General features: G+C 41.1%; 1 protein-coding gene across 2 annotated transcripts in view; it reads left to right on the top strand.

The window, feature by feature from the left end:
- HDAC4 (histone deacetylase 4) overlaps positions 1–12,001 on the top strand; it is a 261,962-nt gene that overhangs the window by 25,522 nt on the left and 224,439 nt on the right. For both annotated transcript variants that reach the window (XM_063342474.1, XM_063342475.1), the window contains exon 2: positions 2,398–2,647. In XM_063342474.1, the coding sequence (XP_063198544.1) occupies positions 2,626–2,647 (22 nt within the window). In that variant the 5' untranslated portion in view covers positions 2,398–2,625. The remainder of the gene's footprint in view (positions 1–2,397; positions 2,648–12,001) is intronic.

Below are 12,001 nucleotides of genomic sequence, written 5' to 3'. Positions count from 1 at the left end.
TTGTATCCTGGAAACATCTGTTTTGCTTACACTTTCCTCAGTCTTTTCTAGAAGAAATGTAGGAAGCATTTAAAAAAAAAAAAAGTTTAGGTGAACTAAATCTGTAGCTTGTCCATCTGATCATCGTTATTTTGTCGTCTCTGCTCTGACCAGGCACTAGTATTACTAAAACATGCAGAAACTTAATATTTTGGGTCTTTCTCATGTCTGACTGAATTTAGATAGACCTTTGGGGGAAGAAGTGGGAATAGGGAAGCTGGTGGTGCTGTTAAATGGATTTGCTGCTACTGTTTCAGTTCAGTTTCTTTGGGAAATGCGTACACATCTTCTCACTGTTCATGCTCCGTACTTCATTCTTGCACTGTGAAAAAGAGTCCACAGAAATCTGTTAGCTGCATTCCAAACTGTTCCTGTCTACAGCTGAGATTGCTTCTGCTGTAACATTACCTGCTGTTTTTATTGGAAATACATGATGTTAATATTTCGCTAATGCCTGGTCTAAGCTGACCCGACTCTCTTCAACAGGATGTGCAAATTAATGGAACTGGAAGATCTTGAAATTAATGGAACTGGAAGTCTCTGCTGTCTTTGGGATGGCAGAGATCTGCGGGGATTAGAAAAGACACTTAAGTAATTTTCTCTTGAATTTGACACATAACATGAAAGAGCGTTCCAGGTCTCTAAAAATGCAGGATGGGCAGAGGAACTTGGAGACTAGTAATGCCAAGACACTTGGGGTAGAGAGAAACAGCCAGTTAAAGAGGTTTTTTAATGAAATGCAGCAAGGAAGGCCTCTTTGTTCAGCAGTGTCTGCTCGGGCATTATTCTGCAAACCATTGAAGTACCATTATAAAGCTGGGCCCGTCCCACGTGACAGTGGTGGTATTTAAGTCTTAGACCTGTTTTTGCTGCCTTACTGGAAAGGAACATGAATATCTGAGCATGATAAGAGCTCTTCCAAGAATAGACGGGACTACTTGAAATGTAATGGCACAGATAAATTGTGGACAGATGCTCATTGTGCAAGCGGCAGTAGTAGTTAACTATCATAATCATCCCCCGCCCAAGGAATATTGCCATCTCTTTGCTGGAGGTCACCACACCCTCAGATCTGCTGGTGGAGCAGTTTGGGGTGAGTGCTCCCTGCTCTGGCTTTGAGTGGAGTCAGCTGGATTAATTTGGATGGGTTAACTAGTTGGCTTCTGCCAGCAAGGCTGACTTCATGTCTGCAGTGGGGTAGGGAGTGCTGGGGATAAACTGTTCTTGCTAGCCAAGCAGTGAGGGCAAAAATGCCTTGCTGGGGCAGTGAGGATCTCCTCCGGGTACCAGCTCTGGGTTAACACGTCATCTTCAGCATCCGGGAGAGGTTATCTGTTGGGAGCCTGAATGCTGATGACTTTTCTTTTTTTTTTGGTGCAAAGAAGGGAAATAACCTATGGTTGTGAAATACTTGGCATAAAGGGTTTAATCTGTTTCAGCAGTGTCAGCTGGTAGCACGTATCAGCGGCAGGTCTCTGTGTGTGTGTTAAAACAGAGCAATCTCCCTGAGATACCCTGCCTGTAAAACATGGCTATTTAAGAAATACTGGATGCCACTTGGTAGAAACCCCCCAAGCCCCCAAAACTGAACTTCAGGACACCTTGCAGCAGGTTCTTTTGGTGTAAATATTCCTCGCTGCGTTGGAGACACCATCTGTGGGGGCCTCTGAGGTGAGGGTTTCTATAAGCTAGGGTATCTACTGCTATTATTTTTATTTTGGAGGGGGCAGGGGCACACTAGGTTCCTAACTCAGTGGGGTTTTTTTCTCTCTTCTTCCTCCCTCTAATGTACAGCTTAAAAATAATTCGTAACGGTGGATGTTTTTTTCTTTTTTCCCCCTGGGACAGTATGAAGTTGCTTCTTAATAATCTGTTGGAGGCTTGGGCAGAGTGGGAGTGGAACTGATTGTGTGGGTTTTTTCCCTTCCTGCTCCAAGACCACTTCTTGGCACTGAGGAATTTTTCTTTAGACTTCTTTGGGGAACAGATGCGTGAAGTACAGTTACCACTCATACATATGGCTTTTAAAATATGGAAGCTGTTGGACTGAAGTGGCTTCATATGGCGCTTTTGGAGGATCAGAATTAGCATGCAAGTTTGGGTTTTTAAGACTTGAATGTGTAGTTGAAAAGTGGGGTTTTTTATTGTTTTTTTCTTAATGATGTTAAATATTAGTCTGCGCTTTTATGGTTATTAATTAAAATTACATCTATAACTCTGAAAATTACTCTCTCTGCAACCTTAATGCCTAAACGGTATCCTAGTTTAATCTTCTGGGGATAAATATGCTATAATGTGTCATTTAAATGGTTGTAAATACTAATTCTCTAATGTAGCCATCTTTTTCTTTAATTACAGGTTCCCATTTTGAAAGCCATTAGAAGATATTCTGCCACCCTATTGGATTACTTCCTATACAACTCAGCATGTCACTGTGCCCTGGATTTTATAAGGTGGCCATGATTTAATCCCCACTTCCAATTTCTATGTATTGGTGAAGCATTGGAGCTCTTTAGAGCTGCTGTTACTTGTGTGGAAACTGATCCATCTTGAATCCCTTCTCCAAAGGACTAGACGTTACTAGCAATGAGCTCCCAAAGCCATCCAGGTAAGGGCAAAACCACTTTAAATCTAGTGACAACAGCAAAACGCCACGTGTTTGTTGCATGAACAGACTTTTTTATTATGTTGAAACGATAATCCAGTCCTCCTGTCTGTACTCGCATTGTTTAAAACTGAGACTTTGCATGAAGATGGAAGATTTTCTTGTTGTTACAAGGAAATATTGCCATTCTAGGTTTCTAATTGTTCCATTACATATCCCTGAAAGTTGTAGGGTATTTTCTGAGATGTTAACCAGATGTTTAATTTGTTAAATCTATGCTGATAAGTATTGTACCTGCTGATGAAGTAGTGTACCTCTAAGGAGTGGTCATGGTTCTGGTGGTGTGTCTTTATGGATATTCAAAAAACCTCTTTGACTTTTAAAGTACTTTTTAGTAAGAACGAATAGTTTTGCTGGAACAAGAGTCAATTGATCCATCTCAATATTATCTGGGGGATTATCCCTAATGTGTCTTGTAATTCAAGAGGTACGATTCATCGCTACAAAATTGCATGTTTCTGTTTGTCAAGAGGATCTGTAGATACATGGTTACAGGCTTTCTAGCATAAAGTTGTCTTGCGCATTTGTATTCAGTGAGTTTCGGGTAACTTCCTGGTAGGCAGAGCTTTGTGAGCTTGTGCTTTGGAATAGGAATTTTAATTGTGCTCTGATACACCTGCTTTGACTGTTTCAGTTTATAGTAGAGAAAATGACTGCTGGGAAGCAAGTAATCCAACAATGGCAAGGCACGTGAAAGTACTTAGTTAACTATGCCTTCGAGAGATTACTTTTGTGACTTCAGTTTAATCAGTTTTGGGTTAACAGTCAAATAAGACTGCAGTTAAAAGCCAATGAACAGCTCCTAAGATTTAAGGAACTGTATATTTGTGGGGGAAGAGTTTTATATTTGCTTCGTAACTACTTCTAGCAGCCCATTTGCGTTTCTGAGGCCAGGAGCAGGGAATGCTGCAGTAAATAGGGATGCTGGAGTTTACAAGCAGCAGTGTTGAAAATCTGACCCTTACGTAGGAACTGAAATGAGTTTATAAGCCTCTAAAATTATCAAAAAGAAAAAATCTGGCTTCTGCTTCCAAAATGTAGCAGTCTCTTAGATTTTTGAAACTTGCATCTGGTACTATGGAGAGTTGTGAAACTAAGTATATTCGCAGAGTAGAGCGCATGTAGGTGTTCACCTGTGGCACGTTTCTTGCAATGTGATGTTTTTCAAGGGATCTGTTCTTCAAGTAAATGAATAGTTGTTATTTGAATGCTTTCCTGCCTCAAATATGAGTGAGGCGGAGCCAATGGCCATCTGCTTTTTTTTTTTCATTGTGGTGGGATTGGTTAAATATATACCTATATTCAGAAACCAACAAACAGACCTAACTTGATATTGCTTTACTTAATGAGCAGCTCTCCAGGTATTTGGGAAAGGGGGATGTCCGTCTTAATTGGGCTGTTTTGTTGACACAGGGGTATTGGAAGCTTGCTGCTGATTTGTCGTCTTTTCCTTTAATTCATCTACTAACTCTTTTTTTTTTTTTTGTCTTTTTTGTCTTGCCTCTTCTTATTGGTTCTACTACTTTTGCTCAAGTTCTGTGCTGATGGTGTAGCAGGGAGCCCTGTAAGAAGGGCTAATGAAAGAAGGCAACCTTCTTGGCTCTTGTCACATAAGGTCTTAGAGTGAGGTACGGGATGGCTCAGTAAGAACAGAAGTTGTGCCTACTGTATGAGTGTTTGGTAGAAAATAAGACTACTAGTAGGGGAAAGTTTTGTCTGCTCTGGTAGTTAGCCCTTTCAAACATAAAGAAAATGTTGCAGTTGCATTATTTAGAAATATAGCTCAAATGTATTGATAGTAATCCTTGAAGGAAGTGTGATAGAAACTCAAGGCCCATCATGAACTATTGCACTGGAGATCATTTAAAGGCTGAAAAACTTTCAGAAAATTGAAAAAGCAGAAGAAATGATCTTGTGGTGGTATTTTATTTTTTTTTTTTTACTGAATGGTGTTCTGCAGGTGGGCTTTGTATATAATTATTTACCAACGGTGTTAACTTCCACAAAGTCTTAGTTCTCATGAAATGCTGTCGAGAAATTGTCCCTATGCCGTTTCTCAGCTTTGGGTTCTTAATTTAGTTGTATTTCCGAGCATTGGTTTGAAATTCTGCAGTGTATCATGGTGCTTTTTACCCCTGGCTTTCACTGTGGTATTATTACTGCTTATTTCTCTCTTAGAGTTAGTTTTATAATAATCGGTAGAAATATTTTCCAAACCTTGCCAAAGATGACATCTGGACTTCTCATGTCAGTTACGATAGCTATTTTGATTATACAGCTACAGGTAATTATTGCTAATGACGTGCATTGTTTAAGGGAAGGCTCTGGCTTAACTCAAGAGCCTATTAAACCTTGCTTCAGTGGATACAAGTTTTCTTCTCTAATCTTCTCCAAACCTATCACTAATAGGATGTTTTAGGAACAGGGTCATAAAACTGTTGCAGCGTAGATGAATGAAAGTTTTGTTTGTTTGGGTTTATTTTTTTCTTTTATTTTTCCTTTCACTCTGCAAAGCTCTCTTGTGAGAAATGTTGGGTACTGAAGGCTTCGCATTGAACAGGGCAAAAAGTCATGGAGAAAATTAAGTTGTCTAAGAAAAGTATGACTTCTGCTACCTCCCCCAGGATTCTTCCCCATCACTGCCACTTTTTTTTGTTGTATTTTGGAGTGAATTTTCTCAGAGGATGAGAAGTAAGAATGCCCAGGTGGGAAAAGTTAATCCTGAAGAGCTTCCAATGGGTAAATCAATCTGTCTTGAGCCCTAGACGTATGGTAAAGATCTTGAGCTTTGTTTTCTGGGCCAAAAGCGCGCTCCCCAGTCTCCTACTTGAGCCTTGGGTTAAGACCAGCTTATGAACTGAACTTTCCACAAAATCTCCTCCTCCTTGCTTGACGAACAGGAGAATCAGGTGGGCTGCTGGTGTCCCTTCTACCACAAGAACTGTGCGCCCATTGCACCAATTGCTCTGGAGGAATGACCAGCTCCCTGCAGGTGTCAGTAGGTTTTGTGGATTCCTGGGCAGGAATGGGAATTGCTTTGAGTGGAACTGCTGGGCAGGATGAAGTGGGAGGGGAAAGGGGCTGGAATTGGAGGGTGGGGTGGCAGGAGGACATGCTTTCCTCTGCAGGGATGGGAGCAGGAACCACATAGACCTAATCAAGACAAAACTCAGAGGCATCATGTGCCCCTTGACTTTTGGCAGAGGAGTCACCGCTTCTTCCAGCGCTGGAACAAAGCTGAAAAAAATGCTGAAATTGTGCTATAAAAGATCAAGTTGCTGCAAAGTACAATTAAGAAAATTAGGCTCATTAAGATAACATTTGGGATTATGACAAAGCTTGGGGGGGCAGGGGAAAGGGTGTTTAGTTTCATTTCTTAACCTGTTACGTTGCCCACAATTTAAACTTACCTTACATAACCCGTGGTGCTGATGCTGCTCATCTTACCCAGGCTGGCTGAGTTGTGAGTATGTTTGGGGTTTTTTGTTTTCTTGTTTTTCTTTTTTTTTCTTTTCCCCTCTTACTGACCTTAAATGATTTCTTGCGGTCACCTTCTACCTCCCCCCTTAATTTTCAGTGGCTTGAGTTTCACTATCATTTGGTTCTTTAATCAGTAAAGATTGTTCTGCTGATACTAGTTATACATAAAGATTAGTTTAAAAAAAACAAAACACTTAAAGTTAATCACTCAACTGATTTGTATTTGTTTAAAGTTCACTTTCCTTTGTAAAAGCTGAAAATCTCCATGTTCAATGAAGCATTTTGTTTATGAAATGTTATCTTACAGGAATTAGCCAGTCTGAATGCAAATGCTATATTCTTTCTTCAGAGCTACTCTTGCGGAGATGCAAATTTTATTTACATTTTGAACTGCTGAATGTTTGATAATTAGGAATATTGAAGTTTTAAGAATGAGCTGCCTATCTGATATGGAAAAATCTGCAGCAGGATCATTAAGACCGAGAGGAGACACCAGAGAAAGCAGAAAGCTTCATGATCGCACAACACTAGGAAAATGAGTTAGCAAGTCATGTGCTGTGATTTGCTAGACTGATAAGTACTTTCGTATGGTGTTTTATCTGCTGAGTGCAAGAAGCCACTCTCCTTTCATACTCTGTGGCTCAATGAGGCACGGAAAGCCATTTCATGCAGTATACATAAGAGCTCTCCCTGTTACTCTCTCAAACATTTTGCACCATCCAATAAATATTTTATGTGTTCTCTTTTTAAAGATTAAGATGTTTCTGTGGAGATGCATTTCAAACTGGCTTTAAATGACGCTGACCTACTTTCTGGCAGTAATGAGTTTGTTTCTGTAAATTATCTGGGGGCAAAAGCATTCTTTCAATAAACATAAGCACTACAGGAGTAAATTCCAGTCCTCCTTTAGCAGGGCTGGGGCACAACTGATACTTGGTGGTTGTCATCTGTAAGAGCATCTGGACGTGGTGTATCCCTGCTTCCCCCTACCTGTCTGGTGCTCCTCATCATTATAGCTGGATTATTCTAGGCTGGGCATTCAGGCTCCTGTTTACAAGTAAAACAATACTAGGAGTGAGTAATAGCGAGAACCTCGCTATCTCTGATGCTGTCTCTTGTCTGGATGGAAATACAAAGATTTCTCCAGACCTGTCCTCTTCCCACACTGTTAAGTGTGTGCGCTTCATGGGAAACTAAACTTTTGGGGAAAGTTCCAACTGTTTGGCAGGCCCAGCGAGGTGACAGGATCTCCTTTGAAGGGATGCTGCCACCTGTCCTTCACAGCAATAGGGTCAGCGTTGAGCTTGTGGACTAGGAACTTAGTAGCAAGAGCTACTTGAAGCCATTGCCCTGAGCAGTCTGGTCCCCCAGGTTTGGGGCGACTTTGAGGTTGGCTGAGAAGTAAACTTGGCGACAAGATCTGGTAGTGAGAAGCTTTGGGTAGAAGAACTGAAAACCCTTGCAGATGGGAACTGGGCATGTCTCCATTTACTTTTCTTTCTCCAACCTATGACAGAATACCTACTCCACCTGCATTCTGATTCTTATATGTGTGTAAGCTGAGCCTGTCCTGGATTTTCTCTAAGAACAGTATCATTTTGAGGACCTTGAAAGTTTAAAGCTGCTACCATGAAACCTGTGAAGTTTTCGCTTTCTGGAGCATCAAACAGTTAAGACTTTCTGTACAAGATTTTTATTGTACCCTCAAAAGAGAAGAATTGTTTTGTGCTTCAACTTGGGGTTCAAGTTGAAGTTCCTTCTAGGTCAGTGTCCCTGCTAAGTACATTCCTCTCATTTCTACTTTTTCTTTAAATGCAGTTTTTGCACTTCGGAATTCTTTAAAAGCCTTTTTCGAAAGTAAGTTTTTTAGCCTATGATGTATCCTGCAGTGCAAAGATGAGAAGCAGGTACTTATGATGAGAGGCAGAGGACTCTGAATTATTTTGAATGATGTACAGGGTAGGAAAAGGAAGTAAAAGAAGGTAGTACTTTTAAAGTCAGATGATAATGTTTGAGATAGTCCTTGGGACCTTGTGTCTCACTTGGAAAGGAGAGAAACTTTTTTCTGTATGGTTACTGCATTTTTGTTATTCACTTTTGGTCAACCTCAGTTTGACCTGTACCTTATCTCATGTATACTTCCCCAAATAAAACTTGTACCTGGACTATAACAAGGAGTATATTCTCAGCATATATTTTAAATTACTCAACTTGTTGCCTCCGTGCCACGCTCTCACACTGATGAGGCTTGTTTGTGTGCCTTTCATGTGGTCAGATCAATTAGGACAGAGCTGATGTTGAAGGAACACTTTAGTCATCCCATTGATTCTGAAAGTGATTCAGGAGCAGAGTCCAAAATTCTATTTATTCTCAGATGGATGTCAGCCATACATGACATTTTTTATCCTGTAAGTCTAGGAATTTAGCTATTTGGCTACCTGTACTTTTACAGGTACTGCTTATCCTCACTGCAAAAGAAAAAGCGTTGCCTTATTTTTGAGTTTTTGGTCAAAAGCTTTTGGAATTTTTTTAAAAGAAGTTTTCATATTGTTGAGTTGGGGAGAAGAGTGGAGAAACAACTGCAATGAGGTTTCTTCTTTCAGTGTAGTTTTTAGTATATATTCTTTTTTTATCCCTTAACATCTGTAGAAACTGTCTTTACAGTCAGCAAGTAGCCAGGAGTGGCTGAACGTGGAGTACCAGGTGCCTTACTGGAGAAGCAAAAATTGCGGATGTGTTAATTTTATCATCCTTCAGTAAAGGCTTGGCAAGTCCCTTTCCCTCCATAGGTTGCAATGTACCATGAATTTCCCCTCACCCTTTGTTCTCTTCTGTTTAGGCTGCTAAGCGAGAAAGGCCTTTGAAGTGCACTGACACCTGCAAGGTTTGAGGTACCAAGTGGAGTGGTCAAAAGTCTGGGTGAAGCACGGAATACTTCTTAGCCAAACTGTGACGGCAGAAAAGCATTATTACAAATAAATGAGAGTGATCTTATTCATAGGTGACACCTATGAAATACAACGCTGCATGGATTTTAGGGTAACTTTATATGGCTGTTTTCTAGTTTTTGTGATTTTGCTCTTAGGAACTTCAAAGATGCTCAGTGGGATTAGATCTCAAATAATTGATTTAGCTAATTAACTGGTAGTGTTGCCCAGTTACTGAGGTAGGATTAGCAGAGTTTAACCCTCTGCTGTGTGCTTCAGAGTAAAACTGCAGCATCCACTTTGGTTTTTGAGCCGTTGTGATTGTCTGGCCGAATGGAGACTCAATGGCAAGTTGTGCAGTGTGTTGCTGTCCTCTTTTCTATTCCTATCCCTATCCCTTCTCTTTAATTTTTTTTTTTTTTAATTTCTTGAGCTGTGGTACTTGCTGTTCTTTCCCTTGTCCATTGGGGTTTCTGAGAGTTAGAGGCTGGCTGGGGCAGGGGCCACGGCTCCAGTGACTTCCTTGCAAGAAGAAAATAGGCAAGTTGAATCTTCTTTAGCATCTTTCATGTGATAACTAATGAGAAACGGGGCATACAAATCATTCTTCCTTTTAAGAAAACTAAAATTAGTGTATCAGCAAATCTTTTAAACCCTTTGTTTCTATAACTGAAATCAAAATACTGTTGTTTCATCAGTTACTGAGGAAATCAGATGCTTTAGCTGCAGTGCCCTTGTCCGCTTTGAAATGCGGCAGGGCTCTTGGTGTTCCCTGCAGGAACTACTGTCAGGGTTTGGCTAAATGATGCTTGAGAGACTGATGTGCTGAAGTAAACTTTTAGCTTTTCAAAAGCTAGTATTAGCTGAATTACATACAGAAAAATACTCATGGGCTTTTTTGAGATCCTCCTGTCTTCTTGCGATTTCCTTGAAACTGAACTAGATCAAGATTACTTAATATCTTCTTTCAAACAAAGAAGTGTGTGCTGACTGTAACGATTTAGGGATTTGTCTTGAATTTCAAGCGTGATTCAAGCTTAATTTTTTTTAAGGCTTAAAAAACAGATAAGTAGTATGTAAAAGCCCTTTGGGACTACAACAGATCCGGCAATACCCTGGAAAGCTGCTGTTGCAGCTTACGGACCTTATAGCACAGCCATGCTCTGCCTTCACCTGGCTTCATGGGTTACCGCTTCACTGATTTCCCCACCACGCTGCTGTCAGCCCAAGGGGAGGGTCCATATCAGGACCGTAATTGGGAATGTTTGCTGGTTAATGCACTTGTATTCACAAGTTCTTCAGCTAAGTCTGTTTACAAAGGTACTGCTAAACTGCTTCTCTTTGATTGTCATTTAACTTTCCTAACAATGTGTCTTCCTGATTGTGAAGGCCTTTCCCTGTCCGCCAGTATCTCTGGAGAAGCTCAGCTTGAAGGTACCACTGGTGGCACCAATTCTTCTGAGTGTTACCAGAAGCCCGTGCCTGTGTGGGGGGTTCAGTGAAGCATTTTTAATCCTCCTTTGAACACCAGCAGCGCAGGCTTTGCCAGGGAATCCACAGACTAGACTTAATCTTCCCAGTGTTTGTATCTGGTCTGCCCAACTTTGATGAAGCAACATCAGATTTATTTTGAAGGCATGAGTTGTGAAGTCTTGAGTGCATTCTGCAAGGATGGCTGTGCAAGGTCAGCCCTGGGGAGACCAGGTCTGGGAGCCTGACCACATCTAGCTGTGGATGCCTGGGAAAGAGGGTGAGAACAGGTAAGATTGTAGCAACAGCCATTAATATATCCTCTCAACCTCTAATCACGTATGACTTGGGATTTTTGGGGGCTGGGTGTGGTAAATTTTACATTATCGATCCTGTTGCTTTTGGAAGCTGCTTAAGCTTTGGCATTTGCAGGGAGTTGCATAGTTGGACCTTGCTGCATGAGGAGTGTTGCATTGACTCCCTCTGTTTCAGAGCTCACACGTCTGAAATCGATGTTTTTGAGGGTCTGCTTCCTTCCACTGAGTGTTGAGGAGTGGAGTTGGTGGCATCTGAGGTCTTCACTGTAAGCACTGGACCTGGGTGCTGGGATACTGATGGAGATCAGTTGTACAAAACCGTTCCATCACTTTTGTTTTGCACTGTTTTGGTTGTACCAAGGGATGAATAATCCCAGTGCTGAAAAAAAAATAAATCATCTTCCTTTGTGTATTGGTACTTGTTGACTTGAACATGAGCAAATAGGATTTTGCCAGTGACACCTTCTCCTCCAGGAGAGACTCCTACTGATGGGCAAGGTAAAGCTGCTTGCAGTGGAGGGAACTGCTGGAAGCTGTCACCATGCTACAGCTGTGCTCTGTGGTAGGGCTGGGATCAGGATGTTGGAGAAATGACAGATGAATTCAAAGAAATTTTTTTTTTTTAAATCAATCCTGACCCTGTCACTATTCAAGAATCTATGTACTTACTTTGTTTGTAGGTGTTACGCTGCCAAACAACATAAATAGCTTTACAGGGAAAATTGCAATAGGAGTGAGGTCTAGTTTGTGAGCTTTGAACTGCTAGCTTTGGCTTCAGGTAACCATTTTGTTCTAAAAAGCTACTGCTGTAGTTGTGTAACCCCATCAGACTTGATGTAATAGCAAGGAGTGTGGGCGTTGGGGTTGAGGGGGTGTGGGGTTTGATGCCTGTCTTGGCAGTGTACGCATTGTATTGTGTATTTTGACTTTTTTTTTAATAGATGTTGCTGTCCATGAACTCCTGTGTAATGACTCTGCTGTCAGGTTTCACCTTCTAATCAATAGACCAAGATCAATGCAGTTATTTGTACGTGCGGTCACTTGAGATGTACAGCCAGTCAAGCTGGGTGCAGCTGGGAGATAGGTAATGCCCCCTTTGGTTG

The sequence above is a fragment of the Chroicocephalus ridibundus genome, chromosome 7 (assembly GCF_963924245.1).
Source record: "Chroicocephalus ridibundus chromosome 7, bChrRid1.1, whole genome shotgun sequence".
NCBI classification, from domain to species: Eukaryota; Metazoa; Chordata; class Aves; order Charadriiformes; family Laridae; genus Chroicocephalus; species Chroicocephalus ridibundus.
The sequence above is the reverse complement of the archived record's forward strand: the minus strand, read 5'-3'. Positions and strand labels throughout refer to the sequence as shown.